We start from the raw sequence: 18,698 nt of genomic DNA, 5'->3' as shown, positions 1-18,698 counted from the left end.
TAAAATAAAAATGAAAATATACCTTAAACCTTTTAACATGGACATTTCACACAAACATCCAGACAACAAATGAACTTTTCAAGTAACCATAGAAACTGTACTCAAAAGATCAGCAGAAAGACCAACCTTCTATCAGGATTTCCTGGTGTGGGCTTGAAAAATGCAAGCTGAAAAGGTCGGGGAAAAACATTGAGAGCTTAAAAGATCAGATACATGGAAATAATATAAAAATATTATTACTGGTATTTCTCCATTTTTCATTTGCTAGTTGTCATTTTTGATTGACAAGGGACAAGAAGCTTAAGCAACAAAGACGACAACAGCCATAAGAATGTCATCTGAAAATATAAATAATTGAGCCATGTATTCTTGGTTTTCACGTGACATCATTAAAACTAAAAAATAAGGAATTATCAATCCTGTTGAGATTTTAGTTTAGTTATTAGAACAGCTTAAGACTGGTCTTTTCACATATTTTCAGTTTGATAGGGTTTTTCGTCTTGTGATAAAGCAAGGTTGAATTTCTAAGCTTTTGCGTGACACGATATAAAAATTGCGGTCGAGAATGCGATCACATAGGTTAAAAAAGTGACTTGTCTGCTGAGATTTTGCAATCTGAACAGTCCTTGTATGAGAATAAGTACTCACATAGATGTTTATGAGCCCTCAGAAGACGACTACTGGCTTTTTATAGCAAAAGTCGATGACATATGTTTTTGTGAGCCTCCGGCCGCCATATTTGTGCCCCTGGGAGGGACACAAACATGGCGTCTCCATACAAAGCCTTATAAATTTGAGTAAAATATTTCTTCGAATATCTCCCGCATGAAACATCGCACAGACCTGAACCTTTGTGAGACTGTTTGAAAATTCATCTTCTTTTATCTCTTTGATTCTTGACTTTATTTGTTGAATGGTTTTGATGATGGTATGACAGGGAAAACCGGCAATTGTAATCATTTTGCAAGTGTTCAAAGGTTGCTTGTAGTGGGACTCGTGCAGCAACTATCTGTTCTCAATTTCCTTGACATCATCATTGCTTAATAAGATCCTTTTCACAAAATGATGGACCAAATGTCAACATAGCATAAAATGTACAGAAGCTGTGAAATTTTGTGACACTATAGAATTCAATAAACACTTTTAGAGCTCTTACCTGATATGACATCCGCGTTCTTGTACCAAATGTCATGTCTGCTTTAACTTGTTCTGCCCTTCCGAAAACATTGTTGAGGCGAGAACCAAATGTCTACAAAGAGAATTTTACTCATTTCTTACAAGATACTAAACAATCTGGTACCTTTATACATCAGAAGCAAATGACTTTGAAGCGTGCAACTTGCAACACCAATTTTATGCCCAAATGTGGACAAAAATAAGCCTGAAGCTGCATGAGCAGGAAAATACATGAGCTACGTTACATCCAAATAATGAAGTTTTTAAATTAAAAAAACCCCAGAACTGAACCAGAGTTAAACGCTTCATGGTTACAAATGTATTCATGAGCTCCTGCATACTGTACATATACATTAAAATATTACATTAATATATACATTTTTACAGCCTATCTTGACGGCTACATTCTTCATCAAAAATTTTCTGTTTGTTCCAGCTTTAAATCTAAAAAGCTACCGTGCATTGTCTCCATCCTCAGTTCCCACTGACGAGGAAAATCATCTGGCATTAGACAGGCTAAAATCTATTAAGTCTAACCCCTAGGATTCAACGAGTTAATTAACCTACTAATAACTTAAAGGCAATTACAGCTGTACATGTAGCTTGTTTTTTTTTTGTATGCTAATGTTCTCCTCCAAAAATTTGAACCTTTGTTTGGACCCCAGAGGGACTGTCACAGACATTTTGTGGAATGTTTTCGAAGCCCTTCAATAAACTCACAGGTCGTGTTTTGGATAAATTGTTCAACTGACCATGCTCCCTTCATTGTTGCCAATCTGTGTTCCTGCATTGCTTGTTACAAACTTCTTTTCTTTTACATAAAATGTGACATCATACCCATTTGGGAGTGCTGATGAACCTACAAAAAATGTTGTATTACAAGATAGTAGTTTGATTCATATTTAACTGGGGAAATTGAAAAAGGTTAACATTTTGAAGCAATGTGAATTGAATCTGAATGTATCTCTTAGACAGTCAGTACGGTTGTTATAATTGGCTAATTCAGCACACCCTACTCTACAGCATCTGGCCCACTAAATTTAAAAGTTTGTGTCAATTGCTTATTTCAAAGACCTGAATATAATTATAAAAGAATGTTACTATCCTTGTTATGTATCTACGGCAGAACTTCAAGTCTTAGATTTGTAAATCTTATTTTTTCCAGTTTGATTACAATGTGCAGCCCTCAAGCAAATCTGAATGGCACCAAGACCTTGGTTGGCAAATAGTATGTATTTCTTGTACTTTGTATTTGTCTAGTTGAGTTCCACCAGTCTATGGCCCACTTACAGCATTGCGCTATGAGTTGTCCAGCTACATATCCCAAACAAGCATAGTGACTTACAATCCTAAACAAAATTGTTGAGACACTGTTTACTTCCTTAATCCATGAAGTAAATGATGTTCATGATGTGGATCCACTCGCCCCCAAAAACAATTTTGAGGAATAGCTTGGTTCTTTTCACTTCTCCACAAACAACATTGTCTTGGGTGGGGATTAGGGGGGGTCGGGTATTGTTGGGACTTTTGTTAAAATTATTAATGTCGAAAAGATTGAAACTTGAGAAAAGTTTCAACAATTTTTGTCCAGGATTGTAGCTTAGTTTTTCAACCTACTCACGCCTGACATGCCTCCCATTGACAAGTAAAATCATCTGGTGTTAAAGGGAGAGTTTCACGTCTCTGTGCATGGGCAAACTGTCACGTCAGCCCAATTAATTCCATTGTTATTTAAACAATCAAAAACATTGATTCAGGAAAAGAAAACAATGCCATAGAAGTGTAATTACTCATTGAAATTACTTTTGCAATCATTCCCTTTGTGCTATGAGCCTACTGCATGCGAATAGATAACTCATGCATTATGACAACTCGTGCGTAGGATAAAATATTCAACCCGTACCTGTAGTAAATTTGAGGCCAACATTAAATTTGATATTTGCTGTGTAAACCAAATCTTCCACCAAATTTAGGCCTTAGTCATTCAGTGTACTTGCTGTAATACTCTCAGTGATTAATGAACATCATCTGGTTCAGTAAAAAACCATTATAATATTTACAACTGCTAGTGCCAAAGCTTGGACATCCACAAAACCGTGAAACTGCCCCTTTGAAGTCTCAATCCTGGGAGTCAATGGGTTACAAGGAGTCACAAAAATGAAGGGAAGACTAAAAGACTCTTTGCAAGGGCTCCCTTCCCCTCCAACAATAATATTCATTTCAAATTTGGAATCAACATTAGCCTCTTGTGCTATGCCTGATCATGACTTGCAATGTGAATACCTGTGCTTGTGTCAATCAGCATATCAACTTCTTCAAAGACTCCAAGATTCAGAAGATGATCTTTTGCTTCAAACGTCAGCATCACAAGCTGCCAAATATTTTTAAATTAGTGTTTGGCATTTTGGAGGAATAAAAAACCACAAAGACATAATAAATCTGATTTTATCACCTCACGGAAGTTTGTGGCCTCTAGGATTCCCTTAATGCTTGGAACTAAAATATCTTTCTTGGTTTTCCAATATCCTTCAACATTAACATGCTGGACTACAGCCTGACAAAAGATGGTAAACATCACTACGAGACACACAAAAATTCTCTAATAATTAATTCATGTACAATGTACATCTGTATACCATGTAAGGTATCCTACGTATAAAATTAATACCCACGCAGATACATGTACCAGTAGATTCTCATTTCTTATCTGCCTTTGTAACCAACAGATAAGAGATGAGAATAAAAAACTCCAAGGGTTACAGTATAAGAGAGTGTACTTATGTTTACAATAGTTGTCTTCAGTGAGTACAATTGGGGTTAGACAGTCTTTAATACAAAGTACACAATTTATAGAACCAGAATATAATATACGTTATGCATAACGAAAATAAGAAATCAATCGCCCAAATCCTGCGTTGTGAATAGTGGACAGTGAACTGAAATGGTGTTAAATGTGGTGATTAGGAGTGAGAATGGCTTTGCAGAGGAAGTCAGCGGATCATAGTCATATGGTAAGGGGTCATGGTGAGGCATTGGAGTATTGTATCTGATCGTCAGTCCCCCTCGAGGGGAATGCCATATTGACATGCAAAAGACTGGCCCCTCCCCTACAGAAAGGATGACCAGCATATGCTTTAGGGTTGATGCCAATAAGGGTGCAGTGAGTACGCATCTTGGTGAGGAACATGGTGCATGTGAAAATCTGGAGGCGAGGGAAGCTGTTGTCTTAATTAACTCATACAAAAGCCAGACTTCTAGGGTCAGAGGAATGAGTAAAACCAAAAGCATGCGTGGCAGCCAAGGTATATTAATAACGATTTATCAATATCCACTTAAACTCCTTCCATTTGCTCAGAAATGGAGGAGAGCTATAATTTTGTTGCATCTTTCCCTGTTGGCAGATACAATAAAGCACCACGGATATTTTCTTGGTTCAAAATTCTTTGTGTGAAAAAACGGTGGAGGTTCTCAAAAATAGGCCACTTGCACTGAGAGGTCACGTGACCAATGCTTCCCTTAAACAGTGAGTTGTAATCTTGCTGTTGCCAAAAATTGACAGAACACATAAAAATTATCTTACATGTGAAATTTGAGAGGAAACGCATTTAAGGGAGATATTTTATGGTACTTTGATTTTTCAACAAAGTAGCATGATTTGTCTTGTCTGCCATGTTGGAGGGCATACTCTTGCCCTCCAACATGGCGGCCAAAACTACTTTTTGCTTATCTTGTTAAATGTTTGATAGTTGAGTTCAGATGTGCCATAAACGTTACCACATCATCTTTTCAAAATTTTCCTTGAAGTTCAAGTGCAAAATTTGTGTCAGAAAGCAGTAATTCATAATTTTAAAAAAATCAAGTTTTGGTCACGTGACCAGCTACGGACTTTAAGCAAATTGTGCTGGTTTGAAAAACCAAATCACTATTATTTTGTTTAAGAGATGACCCACTAATAGTGTTTCGAATGCAAAATCATGTAACTTTCATTTTCATAAAAACGATGTCACATGACCTCTTAGTGCAAGTGGCCTATTGCCTACTTAGTACTATAAGGGTATGAGTGCAATCTGTTACGGTTGACCCTCTGGAATTATAAAGCGTCTCCCAGATTTATAAAGACAAGGAAAATAGAAGACGTTCGGAAAGTCCTGGAGCAAAGGACACCATTTCGGCTTTGACATAATGTTTACATCATTCTGAAAAGACTTTAATCCAGGAGTAAATTGATTTGTTCCCAACTTACTGGCCTGACCAAAACTTCTTTCGCGGCGTCTTGAACAGGAGACTTGCCATCTTTCACTCGTTCCTTAAAGACAAATAAGAAAGAAAGTGATCCTGTAATTTAATGTACTTGGCAGCCTGACATTTCAAACGACTTGCTTGAAAAAATTATCAAGTACAGGGCCATCAGAGTAGCAGACATTTCTTCATTCTTTACATGCATAATATGCTCACCCCTGTTTCGTCCACCATCTTTGTTTTGGGAAGTACAATATCATTCTACATACATGACGTACGTAACTTAGCTCGTTCCCAAAATCTGTCCGAGTATTAAACTGCCGAAGATAAAGTGATCATCCACTAGTTATGGGAGAAAGCGAAAGAAATGGTCGGAGATATCCACAAAATTTGCAAGGATTACTTCGATTTGCTGTGGATCATAGTGATGATCCACAAGGAGATACCTCAAGTGTATTCCAGGAAATGAGTGAAGAGGTACAGTATATATGGTTGTTGCATGCTCTGGTTAATTTGATTGCAGCATTGTTTTTATTTGGAAAGCAATTCATGGAATAAACAGGACTACATGTGACTGAAACATTACGGCACGTGCACACATACCAAAAATCATTTTTGTTTGCGTGATAACTGTAACAGCTCTGCCTTAATGAGCTGATTGGTTGACATTGGACGCGGAAACAATAATTTGCGACGTTCACCTGTCATGATTGCTGATATGTGGCTCCTGTACGTTGTGTTGAAGTGTTAAACAACAATTCTACAACAGGAGCCACATAATATTGTCAATCATGACAGGTGAACATCACAAATACCAATGTGCTGACCAGAGCTCCTTAAGGGGTCTTTCGATACAGCGGTTGGCTTGTCTTCGGAATAATAGGAAAGTGTTTGTAAACAGGTATCTTCCTCATTCTCACAAATGTAATCTGCAATATTCTGTCTTACACCTCCTTTTGTTTGTTATCAATCCTCAAAATGTCCTGAACATTTAACAATTCAAAGGCGGGATGAATATCGGTGAATAAAAACCTAGGTTTTTATTCACGGATATTCACCAAGCCTGAGGTGAATAATTGTTTTAGTATAACTGGTCTGTCGTAGGTGATTATCTGAAATTTTTAAATATGCATTTTCTTTAAAACAATTAATATTTCTTTGTCTGTCACATCGACCAATGGGCTTGCAGCCATTTGAGTCTCTTATGATCTTGTTTTTTTCTTGGTTATTTAAGAGGAGGGAATGGCTCCAGGAAGCATTAGCTTCTGTTACTGAAGATACGTTTGTGAAAAGAATGATGGAGCATTTACAGACTTTGGATAAACCAGACAGTGATGACGAAGATGAACTTGTCAAGAAAGAGGATGCTTTTGAAGACTTGCAGGAAATAGTGGACAACATAGACAATGCAAATGGTCTGTATGCTGACAGTGTAAATTACCCTGCAAGCGGAGTCTCTTTCAATCTTCCTAGATAAGTCTGGAAGAGGAAGGAAGACTCTGCCACCCACCTCAACTTTCTTTGATTTGCCGTTTATCCAAAGAAATGGATGAATCAGTCCAGTTTCAACTTGTCAAACCTGGTTTTTTTTATTTATGCGCATGATCAATCGCCACACATCGTCAATATTTTTTTAAAGAATTTTACAACAGCATGACAATTTTTAACTGTCTAAATTCCCATGAGTATTTCCTCCGTATGTCGATTACAGAAACTATTTTGCTAGAAATTATTGAGAAAGCTAGTAACAGTAATCTTAGTGGTATGACTCGATCCATCATTTGCTTTCTACCTAACTTGATTCTCTTGCCTAATTTAAAAGTTAGAGACAGCTTTGGAGAGAGCTTTACATTATTTAATTTTGCCTTTTTGCTGTAATTAATATTATTACTTTTAACCCAGTTCAACTTAAATTGCCAGCTGATGGTCACAATGTTGTTTTTCCTTTCAGATTTCCACAAGATTGGAGGTTTTAAAGTTATGCTCAAGTGTCTTTCAAGTGAACAAAGGTATGTTTGCCAAAATTGTATGACTGCACTATCTGGAAAATGAACTCACTCAATTCCATTTTGGCAGCAATAATAGCACAGTGGCAAGATCACTTGGTTATCTTCTCTGCTCTGAGAGGTTTTTCTCCTGGTACTCCACAGTTTTGTGGGAGGCGCGGTGGCCTCATGGTTATTGCTCTCAACTCCAGAGCGAATTGTCTGGGTTTGGGCCCTGGCCAGGGAAGTTGTGTTGTGTTCTTGGGCAAGACGCGTTACTCTCACGGTGCCTCTGACTGCACCCAGGTGTATAATTGGGTACAGGGGAATATGCTGGGGGTAACCCTGTGAGGGACTGGCATCCCATCCAGGGAGTAGAAATACTCTCCTAGTCGCTTCATGCTACTGAAACTGGGGATAAGCTCCAGCCTGATGGGCCAATTGGCTCGTATGCAGACTTTACCTTTATCTACTCCACAGTATTTCCCCTCCCCACAAAAACCAACTTACAGTTTTATTGATATGAATTGATTTGAAAATTGATTTCTGTACAGTGTCCCAATTTAGTGCACCAGAGCTTAATAATACAAATGACAATTCATCATCATTCTTCAACCCTTCACATTCCATCCTACATCTTCAACACTTTCTCAGTTTAGACTTTTGCATGTTACAGTGTGACGCACCTTACCGTGGCCACCTAACAAAGTGTTTTACAAATTATCCGCTAATCAGGGTGTGCGAATTTCAGTCACGCCTACTTGCAAAGTTCATGCAGTTGTTATTTGAACACCATTGCATGGTTTGTTGAGTTGACGTATTTACACGTAGTTGTCAAATGTGAAAGTTTGTTGGGTGGCCATGGTAAGGAGCGTTGCACTGTTAACGTGCAATGAAATAAACTTTTAATTTTTTTTAATATCAGTTCAATACGATGGAGAGCAGCTGATACTCTGGCTGTCTGTGTTCAGAATAATTCATACTGTCAAAAGGCTGCATTGGAGATGAATACTCTTCCAGTTCTCACTAACCTTCTTCAGTCCGACCAATCAGAGCAAGTACAGGTGAAAGCCTTGTTTGCGATATCAAGTAAGTGGTCATGTAGCTGAAGATATTTGAAATCTAATTATAAACTGGTCAACAACAACAGCAGTCCTAAACCCTTTGACATCAAAACAGGCCTGAAGCGGCCAGATTTTACTTGTCAGTGGAGAACCCCAGGGAGTCAATGGGTAAAACAAAATGTTAACGTCCCACATAATTACAAACCCTACCAGTGGTTTCCTTCTCCAAGTAGAAATGCTAATCAGGACAAGGGAGGTGTGCCCCCTTTCCCCCTCTTTGAGTCATAGCCTTGTCTGTGTGGTGAAGCTCTCCTTTTATGGGATATTTACCAAATAATAATATTGTTAAACTTTATCGGTGAAGTCAACAGTTTGACTTTTATTGTAGCTGCCCTGTTGTACATTGTTAATAATAATGACAGTGATGATGCTGTAGGTTCATTGTTTCAGGTCTGACAAGGGCTTTTCAACCAGGAGAAGATGCATTCTTAAGAGAAGATGGATTTTCTCTGCTGATGAAGGCAATGCAAGATGACAGCGACAAACTGGTAACCAAGTCAGCTTTTATGTTATGGAATATGCTGTTGGCAAATCCTTCACATAAAGGTATCTTACATTTTGCGAAGGTGCAGAATATGATTTGATGTTGTTTAATTCACCCATTCATAAATCCCTTGAGCTGGAAAACTGAGGAAACATTTACTTCTGAGGTAATTTTGTGGTGCAATCTGCAAAAATTATATCTTGAAAAATAGTTAGGATTTGACAAACAACCTCAACAGTCACGAGTGTTATTCATATAGCCTCTCAACTAAGTCACCATTGTGTCCTGTTAAAACTCATGAAAGTTTCTCAGTGAGAAAAAAATCCAAGTTCATAGTAATGTTATTCAAAATACTATTTCTAGTTAACGGCATCATTAAATTCTTTCACGTTTTTTTATTTATAGACACACTATTTAAAATGGGATTCATTGAACAGCTAGTTGGTCTGCTACACAAACCTCAGAAATCGTCACATGAACATATCATCACGCTCTTAAGAGTTTTTGTGAATGATTATCCTCAAAGCATTGACGAGTGCCGGAGACCTGAATTTCAGCTAGAGAAGCTGCTCGAGGCAAAAATTACATTTATGGTTGAAGAGGATGCAGACAGATATGAGGTGAGTCATAGAAATATTGCTTAGTAAATGGCTTGATTCACAATAGTCAGGGGCTGGCTAATCTCTTTTAAAAAGTTAGAGAAATCCATTTACATTGCTGTTGTCCATTTTTGAAACCGTACTGTTAGTCTTTAAATCTTTCTTACTTGCTCGTCCATGTCCAAGTTTTTTTCATAATTTTTTTCAGCTGCTTTCTTTCCAACTTACAGGCATAATTAACTTTCTATCATTCTGTTGCCTGGCCCTGGGATATGTATGGTAATCGAGCATAAAGAGGGAACAGAGCAGAAACAAATACATCAGTCTCTTTCCCATCTACACGATTAGTTAGTTCCAGGATCATAACCATATAGGGAAACTGGGGAGCAAGGGATCCTGAAAATAACTACCAGCTATGGGAAGTTATCTCTGAAGTGTACTGTAAGTCATATTGTATTAAGAAATAGCAATGAACACCGAACAATAAAACCATGTAATGTTACTACTACTCAAACCAAAACTACATTTTCATTTTTAGGAGGCAATTATAAACTGCAAGAAAGTGCTAAGAATGTGCTTTGGAAAACAAAGCAAAGCAGAACTGGAAGTAGGAAATGACTCTTTAAGATAACACTGTAACAAAAAACGTATTGGCGACTATATAAAGCATATACACATGACATGACTTCCTTCTTCACTTGACTCTTTCTCTTTAAGCAATTTGTTGAACAAGAAGAAAGTTCTCTTACACTCACCCTTAAAATGCACATTCTAAAAAATAAAACAACAAATCACTTTGTTCTTAGAAAATTACCCTTGCAATCAAATGATTCCGTAAATTGAAGCTTTTCTATGAATCTATGAGACCGCTTACCACCAAACGCCCCCTGCCACCCCCTCCAACCCCCTCCACCCTTGAACGAAACAAACAACGATCAGTGCGGTGTGGGAGCGTTGCGTGACGACACAATGAAAGGTTGCTTGGTTTACTACCCTGCCTGAATCACGTTTCGCTTGTTTGTCCGAAAACTGCGTCTCGTCACTTTAAACAAAACTTCTCCACGATTTCCTTGTGCTGTGGAAACAGTGTCAGCATGTTGTTTCTGTCGCCGACTTCACAATCTTCGTATTCAAATCCGGGACCTGCAGCTTCACTGAAAACACAGTAGCTCGTCTTGTCTTGCAGCTCGAGAGCAAACCACACGTTCTTCGGTACATGACAGTGAAATCGTGCTTTTAAATCCTTAGACGGGTCTCCAATTATTCTATTTTCGTACTTGCCCTCTTCGGTTATCATATGCAAGACAATGTGGCTTCCTCTGTGATAGAAGTAGGTCTCCTCCGACTTCATTTTATGCCAAGCGTTTATGTCGGTGCCGCGTAACAGGAGGTAAATCACAGAGTACGCATCTCTTACTTCACGCCCAGAGCCGTCCAAAGGTTTCACGGTTGTTTTCGCATGCATGGACTCTGCGTATAAGCCTCCTAAAGGAAGTGGCACTAGACCAAGCGTTTTGATGAATTCGTCCGCCATTACAAAACCCCGGATGAGAATCCCTTCTTCCCAGTCTCTACTCTCTGACGTTGCCCTCATTTTCGTTCCCAGATTCCATTCTCTTTGGGCGCTTGCCTTTTGTCAGAACTGACCGGCCAGACCCAATAATTTGCAAAGAAAATGCAACAATTTGAAGGACCACTTGCATGATAATCCCTCGCATTCTTCTCGGGGAGTTTATATCATCCTCGACGTGTGTTAATTTGGATGCGTTGTGGAGTTAGTCCTTCGAAATGCCAGGTCTGGCCGGTCAGTTCTGTCAAATGGAAAGCGCCCTTAGTGTGCGGGGGCCTTCGAAGTCTTTTTCTTTCACTTTTTTTATCCCGACAAGCGAACTCCGAAATGATTTATTTTAAGCAGTGTTCTGGGGTCATTGTTCTTTACTGCCGTTGGTCGCCCAGTAATTACTTAGACTTTCCTTATGATATGAAGCGATTACATGAGACCGGTACAAAGTTATGATTGGTCTGTAACCGTTATTGAAATTGTGAGAAGGATTTACGTACCGGTCTACTCCCGGGGATCCAAGCCTTAAAGGAGAGAGAAGGGGGGGGGGGAGTGGGAGGGGGGACTACTTTGCACCGCCGACTGGTTGGCGTCGAAATACTGTGCTGGTGGTTACGGGATCAAAAATTTCGCCCGGACCAACACTCAGGGTCTTTAAATAATTGAGGAGAAAGTGCTGCTTTTCATGGTAAGACTCTCTAGTCTTCTCGGATAAGGACGATAAACCGTAGACCCCGTCTCATAACCCCTCAATGTTCACACAACCCTGTGAAAGTAAAAGAACCCACACGCTATTCGCAAAGTGTAGAGCTTGGAGTTCCCGGTGTTGTGGTCCCTTCTCTGTGGTAAGACTATGTTGTTGAATTCCTGGTACGCTGTACGGTGCATTCTGATTCAGGAGCATCCAGTTAAAGGATAAAGGGAGCGCTCGAGCAAATGAAACGAGTAGCTTCCATCTCAGAACGTCTTCCACGCAAAGTATTGTCAGCTTTTGCAATCAATGCGCGATGTCCTCGGTTACGAACACTCAAACTAGGGTACTATAACTGCTCGCTCTTCCTCAGAGACTCCTGATTCTACTCTTTCCTATCATCTCGTGCCTTTCTACGAGGCGTGAGGCAGTGCGGCTCAGTATTTAGTGCTCTTGCCTTGAGATCCGTGGATCCGGCTTCAAGACCCGTTCTGACCACTCGTTGAATTTTTTCCTGATAGTCATGGGTTCAACTTCTCAACTGCTCTTATAAATAGCCAACTGGTTTGCCTCCGGCCAGTTGGCATTCTTAAAGTGCCTCAGCCCTGTGATAAAAGAAAATCACGTCCGTTTTTTCTTCAGATTTTGAAAGTGTGTTTGCTTAACATCTGACCGGCAAAATTTTGAACTTTGATTTTTATCCAAAGGCCGTTTAGTTTGAGTGTAAGTTTTGGATTTCACTGTCCGCATTACTCACGTTCAAAACTGACTGATTGGACCTCAGAGGGTTGGATCCAGGGAAAAGTTGACGTCAAAGGCTCACTAGCTTAAAATTACAGCGTGTGAATGCAGCTTTTTATATATGCAAAACGGGAGCTTAAAAGTCTGAAAGCCTGAAACTCCCGTGTTGCATGTTAATTATGCGGCGTACACACGCATTGCATTCTCAAATTTGTGACCCTTTGACGTAATTTTGTTCTTGATCCCTTTGGTCGCTTGGTGTTTAGTTAACACAGTTATGAAATCCAAAGAAAAATAAGAATTGATTTTTTGGTCACAGGGGCACTTTAAAAGTTGTTGTTGTTGTTGTTGCTCTGTTCTGTCGTTTCGTTGGCACTCAGGGAAAGACCCTTTGGCGAGTGGTCAATTAAGTTATGTATTGTACTGTAGTATGGTATGCACGCAAGTTCCATCTTTTTCCCCTGTCTATCAAAATGATATATGTCCACACACACTCTTGTCTTGAAAGTTGTTTGCGTTTCTATATACATTCACATTTACAGCATGTTACAGAAAACCATAAACTCAATGCTAAGAGGAACTAATGCATGAATTGAAAATCAAGGTGACTACTGTCATTTTCTGCGAGAAATCGTTACTTTTCCCCTTTTATGCACAGTCACCTTAATTTAACTCTATTTCCACTAGATTATGATTTTTATCAGCGTAAATCAAGCCTTTGTACTGCATTATTAAGTAGAGAAATTAAGGAGGAATTGATCAACAACCATAGAAATTGCAATGCCCGAGAAGGCAAATTAAAAAAGACACACGCATACGCTATTTCCTTGAAGGAAACAGCCTATGCACATGGGAAGTACCTCTCCTCAGAGTTGATGAAACATCCATCAACCGGGTTGGTCTCTGCAAGACTGCAATCATTTGAGCACATTTGTCTTATTCCGTGGATAGGATATATAAGAATACGAATTTCTCCTTGTTATCACAAGTTCGCGTCAAAAATTGTATGAAGAGGCGCCCATTACAGTGCAACGCGCCTTACCGTGGCCACCCAACAAACTTTCACATTTGACAACTACGTGTAAGTACGTCAACTCAACAACCCAATGGTGTTCAACTTACAACCCAGCGAACTTTTCAAGGAGGGGTGACTGTCAATCAAATTCGCACACCCTGATTGCCGTATAAGTTTTAAAAAACTTTGTTAGGTGGCCACGGTAAGGCGCGTCGCACTGTAAGTAAGTGTATTTGGAATGGACGTTTTCGTCGCCGCATTGCTATTCTAATTGCTGCAACTCCCCGTTCTTTTTGTACGATCAGTCTTGAATACATTAAATACAGTTGCAATTTAGAGCGCAAAAACTAAAAATAGCCCTGAGAACAATTTAAATGGCGTTAATGACAAGTCCTACAAAAACAAAGAAAACCACGCTTTCACGAGTTCCCTAAATTCTGGCATAAATACATCTATTACATTTGTGCTACACCATTTTCAAGGACGCAAGTTTACATTAGTGCTAAATTTATCCAAACGAAATTGGCCCCCCAATAAATTCAAAAGTATTGGACCCTCTTGGAAAAGAGAATATACAGTTAAAATCACTGATGACCTATTTCATTGTTTAGGTTAAAAAATAGAGTACTGATGCCTGGGCGGTTTTCAGTTGTTATTTCCAGAAAGTAATTTTTGCTTGTACTTTGTTATTGTTGTCCTTTATTTGGTGATTGACCAATGAATCTCGTGACGAATCTCGCGTTAATTATGCGTTCAATCAGAAACAAAGCGAACTGTAACTTTCTCTCCTCGGAACGAGTTTTTCCAGCCGCTGAATGCATTCGTTAAGAGCTCTGATTGGCTCAGTCGGAATTGAGCTGTCAATCGTGATTGACCGAAACGAGGCTTCAGGCTTGCGTTTTGATTTTACGACTTCTAAACCATTCTCTATGCAGGTTGTAGTCTTTTGTGACTTTCTTTTTGTTCTAAATCTGACCAACGGAATAAATAGAATACAGTTTCCTCAGAACACATAGAATACTCGCTCTATCGAGTGACCCACCTTGACAGTCTCTGCTTCTTTGGCCACTGCATACTCAGTTTTAATAGCACATATTTTCTTCTATTTCTATATCTTTTTAATTCGGCAGTTGACGAAAAATATAAAAAAGAGTCTGCAAATGAAGGCAAAATAGAATTTTGGGGTCATAAATGCGCGAAGAGAGATTCGGTAGCAGTGAGTACCGCCGAGCTCACACGGGAGAACTGGTGCTGTGACTAGATTGACATCAACACGATCTCTTCTTCAAATAAAGGGTTATCCTTCATTGTCAGTTCGCTCTAAATGAAGTTTAGTCCTCCATTTAGATTACTCTGTCCCAGGACTTGTGGTAGCAAATAAAAAGAAAAAAGTAAAAGTGGCCCCTGGACAGGATTTGAACCCGGATCACCCACTTTGAAGGAACTGTTTTTATCCACTTAACCACTAAAGATCAACTTACTAGAAAATGTGCAGAATATTTACCAAGACTAATTAGTATATATGTAAAATCATTGCTGAATAATGGTTAAGTCTGAAGCTTGATTTTAAAATGGTTAGCTTTATCTTGAAGTTTGCATGGTAACAGACATTTTTCACAGTGTAAGCTTGCTTGTTACTTATCCTCATCGGGCCCATGAGGACTCGCTTGTTAGCGGGTGTTAATACACGTTTACAGCGGCACTTTTGTGCAGTTAGTGATGTGGTAGTCTAGTGGTTAAGGGAAGGGGTTATTAATCACACGTTCCCAGGTTCGAGCCCTGCGAGTCCAGACACTGGGGTTCGGCTTTTAAAAGAAATATGTTCATTTCCCATGATCCCTATCAAGCTTTCAGTGTCCAAAATGAACGATAATTCTTCACTTGGAAGAAATTGACAATTAAGAATAATCCCTCAATTGAGGGAGAAACTTCGTTGTTGACATCGTCTTGATGATAGCCTGTTCCAGGCTACCAGATAGTCGGGAAAACGAAAACAACTGCGTGTGAAAAGCGAGTGGGGCTTGGTTCCCCCACTCATTTTTCGCACGAATTTTTTTCTCTTTCCCGACCGTCTGGGAGCCTGGAACAGGCTACCTTGATGACGTGATGATGATGATGATGGTGGTGGTCATGGCAACGGTGATGGCGTGATCGGAGCCATCGTCCGGCCCCTTCGTTGAAAAGTATACTATGCTATCGGACTATGCGTTCGTTTGGAAACGTTACTCCATTCACTAAAATCGGCACAAAAACAAACAGAAAGTCTCGAAAGAACGCACCATTGCTTCACAACAGTAAAAGCCTCGCTCTGATGTTGACGAGCTTCCGTTTTTTAAAATTATGTTTGAAATATGATAACAATAAGGCAAAACCGGTTTGCTTGCGTCTTGGTTTTCTTTCTCTTTGTAGCTATCTTTTAAACATTTAAATTTCGCACTTTTCAAAAGAATAAAAGTAAGTGATTCCTCCTTAAAGAACTCAGAATTTTTTGCTTTCTACTGAGTTTGAGTGGTCCGTGATGTGAAAAGCATGGTAACGCAATAAATATGAGTGAAAATTATTTGTGTATTTCTCCGGAACTACATCCCTTGGGCATCCCGTTGCTTGATATGTTAAACAGTTTTGAGTTGTTCAAAAAACCTACAGAAGCGCGGTTATTTTAAATTGTCGGTTAGAAATGCCGGTTAACAGTGAAAAGACAGGAAAATTATTATTTTGAGTGAAAGTCAGATGCCATGCAATGAAAACCGAAAAAAATGCACCAGTTGATTCTTGTCGGAAGAATCTTTAAATTTAAACCCTAAAGCCCTTTGGGCACCGAATAACAATAACATTTAAGACTTGAATAAAGTAGTTGTATAATTTTACAGTGTTTCGATAAATATGAAAGTATGCAGTTGAATGTACTGAGCTCGTAAGCCACAAACAGCTTTACTAGCCTACCGAAGGCTCTCGGTTGGTCGAGAGAAGCGAAAGAATGGGCGCTAAAAAAAACGGGCGAGGACTGGAGAGAAGCTTGTTGTTCGGCCTCTCCCTAAACTTTCCGAGTAATTGTGTTGTTCTTCGCACTTTTTGAGACGTCGTTGTTCCCCACTAACAATAATAATAACTGTCGCGGCTAATCACCGTCGCAAAGTACAGCAACGACGCAGCTCAACAAGGTCGAACCGCATACTATCTTAGACCCTGCCATTGCACAGCAAAAGCAAGCCAACGTTTGCAAACAAAGAATCACGATCAAATGTGAGCGATTCTTATTCGCAATCGTTAGAATTGGGTAACGCTCACGGGCGCTTTGAGCTTGGCATTCAAGGGGTACCTAGTACCCAACATTATTTACGAATTCGTTCTCAGTCTAAAATGTTGACAAAAAACGACGGAAGCTAGCGGAACTACTATAAGGCAGTTACCCTTTCAATAACAATCTCTCGTTCTTTAGTCAGTGATTTGCTTCCTGTGTTTCCTTGAACCATAAGCCTCATTGACGGAGGAAGAGAATTTCGCCGAACATCACGACCTCGGAGTTTTGCTACCATGCCTTCTAGTCCATTGGAAGAGCTCACTTGTGAATTTCGTCGCATTTCAGCGCTTGAAATGGAATATTTCCGTCTTGAGCTCGTTAGTTTCGGAATTTGCGATGTTTTAACTTTTTTACAAAGCGAGATACAGTCTCTTTTAAACTGTCCCGTGAGTATAGCGTACAGGAATGGATTTGCGCAACTGTTTAATGGAAACACGAAGACTGTAAATATCTTGGCCTCTTTAAGGCTGACATAGTCTCCTCCAAATGCTGCAGCGAGAGAAAGGAACGTAATTGGCGCCCAGCAGGCAAAGTCCGTAAAGATGAGCAGAGCCATGCGCTGGGCAGTTCTGAAGTCATTGGTATTCCACGCGCTAGAACCGCGAATGGCGCAGTAAATTTTTATGTAACACGTGAGTATGACGATGAAAGCCGTACCATTGAGTATAAGAACTGACGTCACATAAACAAGGGATTTAGTATCCCTAGTCTCAAACGGAAGGCAAACACTGAACTTCGTGTAATCACTTACGTCGAATAACGGCAATGATGCGGTGATCAAAGCAAAACACCAACCTGTAGACATCACTACAGCGGTTTTTTTCAAACTCATTTTCTTGGTGATGTCTAGTGCATGAGTTATCGCTATGTATCGCTCCACCGTGATGACAGTTAACGTAAACACCGACGTTTCACTGGACAACACGGCAAGAAAGCCCGCTGTCTTACAACCACTGCTTAACTGCCATTCAACGCCGTAACTTCGAAAGTTCCCGCTCGTAGAAGCATCCACAATGGCCAAGAGACCGAGATAGATACCCATGCACAAATCCGCCACTGCTAAATTGCAGATTAAAAATCGAGATACGTCAATTCGAGAGCTCCGGGTGAGGATGACGAAGATGACAGTGGCGTTGCCAAGCAACGCAAGCAAGAACACGATCCAGACTCCCACTCGAAGGAACGAGGAATCCATGAGATCATCACAAGGAAAGAAAGGATCAGCTGGTTCAGGGGTGCACTTGACGTCACGAGTCTCTTCCTCCTCGATCTGAATTACATCAGGAACATTGTCTGAACTGCCCGCGTCAGTTACTCTCATGTCGTCCGAACTTCCTTCGCTGACCAAGATTGGATCAATTTCGCCCGACTCGAAACCCGAAAAATCATCGGTCGTCTGAATTGTCGAGTTATAGTCTTTGTAATTGTTTCTGAGCCAGTCGACTTGACCGTCCCATATCCAGTTGGCGTCTTTCCCTTCCTTTGTTGTTTCAGTTGACCTTTTTGTGTTTTTGGTTTCCTTTCTGAATTGGCAGCAGTGGTACGGATAATGTGCTTGAACATGTCGGATCATCGGGAGTCTTTCCGCTGGTATTTCGGTCAATTCTCTGTTGTCTCGTACATTCAGTGTCTCCAGACTTTCCAGTCCTTTTGTCGGAAGTACCTTGAAACTATTGTAGCTCAGATCACTGCAGAAAATAACACCGTCCGTCAGTAATGTCCCCCTACTGCAAAATTTATATCACTGTTTGCACTGATAGCAGAACCCACAGTGATTTATGG

The 18,698-nt window shown here is 39.8% G+C and overlaps 4 protein-coding genes across 4 annotated transcripts in view; 1 reads left to right on the top strand and 3 right to left on the bottom strand.

The window, feature by feature from the left end:
* Positions 1-5,759, bottom strand: part of LOC138059247 (sorting and assembly machinery component 50 homolog) — a 15,976-nt gene extending 10,217 nt beyond the window's left edge. Inside the window, exons 1-7 of the mRNA XM_068904811.1 lie at positions 5,632-5,759; positions 5,420-5,482; positions 3,629-3,730; positions 3,460-3,547; positions 1,929-2,035; positions 1,157-1,249; positions 127-167 (exon numbers count right to left, since the gene is read on the bottom strand). Coding sequence (XP_068760912.1) covers positions 127-167; positions 1,157-1,249; positions 1,929-2,035; positions 3,460-3,547; positions 3,629-3,730; positions 5,420-5,482; positions 5,632-5,649 — 512 coding nt within the window. The 5' untranslated portion in view covers positions 5,650-5,759. The remainder of the gene's footprint in view (positions 1-126; positions 168-1,156; positions 1,250-1,928; positions 2,036-3,459; positions 3,548-3,628; positions 3,731-5,419; positions 5,483-5,631) is intronic.
* LOC138059248 (hsp70-binding protein 1-like) lies at positions 5,758-10,289 on the top strand. The gene is made up of 7 exons (XM_068904812.1): positions 5,758-5,892; positions 6,650-6,830; positions 7,367-7,424; positions 8,326-8,489; positions 8,915-9,070; positions 9,414-9,628; positions 10,146-10,289. The coding sequence occupies exons 1-7, from the start codon at positions 5,764-5,766 to the stop codon at positions 10,236-10,238; spliced, it is 996 nt and encodes a 331-aa protein (XP_068760913.1). The 5' UTR covers positions 5,758-5,763; the 3' UTR covers positions 10,239-10,289.
* Positions 10,045-11,216, bottom strand: LOC138059249 (uncharacterized). Its single transcript, XM_068904813.1, has one exon. It carries the CDS (start codon positions 11,199-11,201, stop codon positions 10,647-10,649), a length of 555 nt encoding a protein of 184 aa, XP_068760914.1. The 5' UTR covers positions 11,202-11,216; the 3' UTR covers positions 10,045-10,646.
* Positions 11,217-12,851: 1,635 nt separating this feature from the next.
* Positions 12,852-18,698, bottom strand: part of LOC138059245 (lutropin-choriogonadotropic hormone receptor-like) — a 41,218-nt gene continuing 35,371 nt past the window's right edge. Inside the window, exon 17 of the mRNA XM_068904810.1 lies at positions 12,852-18,604. Coding sequence (XP_068760911.1) covers positions 17,011-18,604 — 1,594 coding nt within the window. The 3' untranslated portion in view covers positions 12,852-17,010. The remainder of the gene's footprint in view (positions 18,605-18,698) is intronic.

The sequence above is a fragment of the Montipora capricornis genome, chromosome 8, assembly GCF_036669925.1.
Source record: "Montipora capricornis isolate CH-2021 chromosome 8, ASM3666992v2, whole genome shotgun sequence".
Taxonomy (NCBI): domain Eukaryota; kingdom Metazoa; phylum Cnidaria; class Anthozoa; order Scleractinia; family Acroporidae; genus Montipora; species Montipora capricornis.
This window is presented reverse-complemented; position numbering and strand designations above follow the sequence as displayed.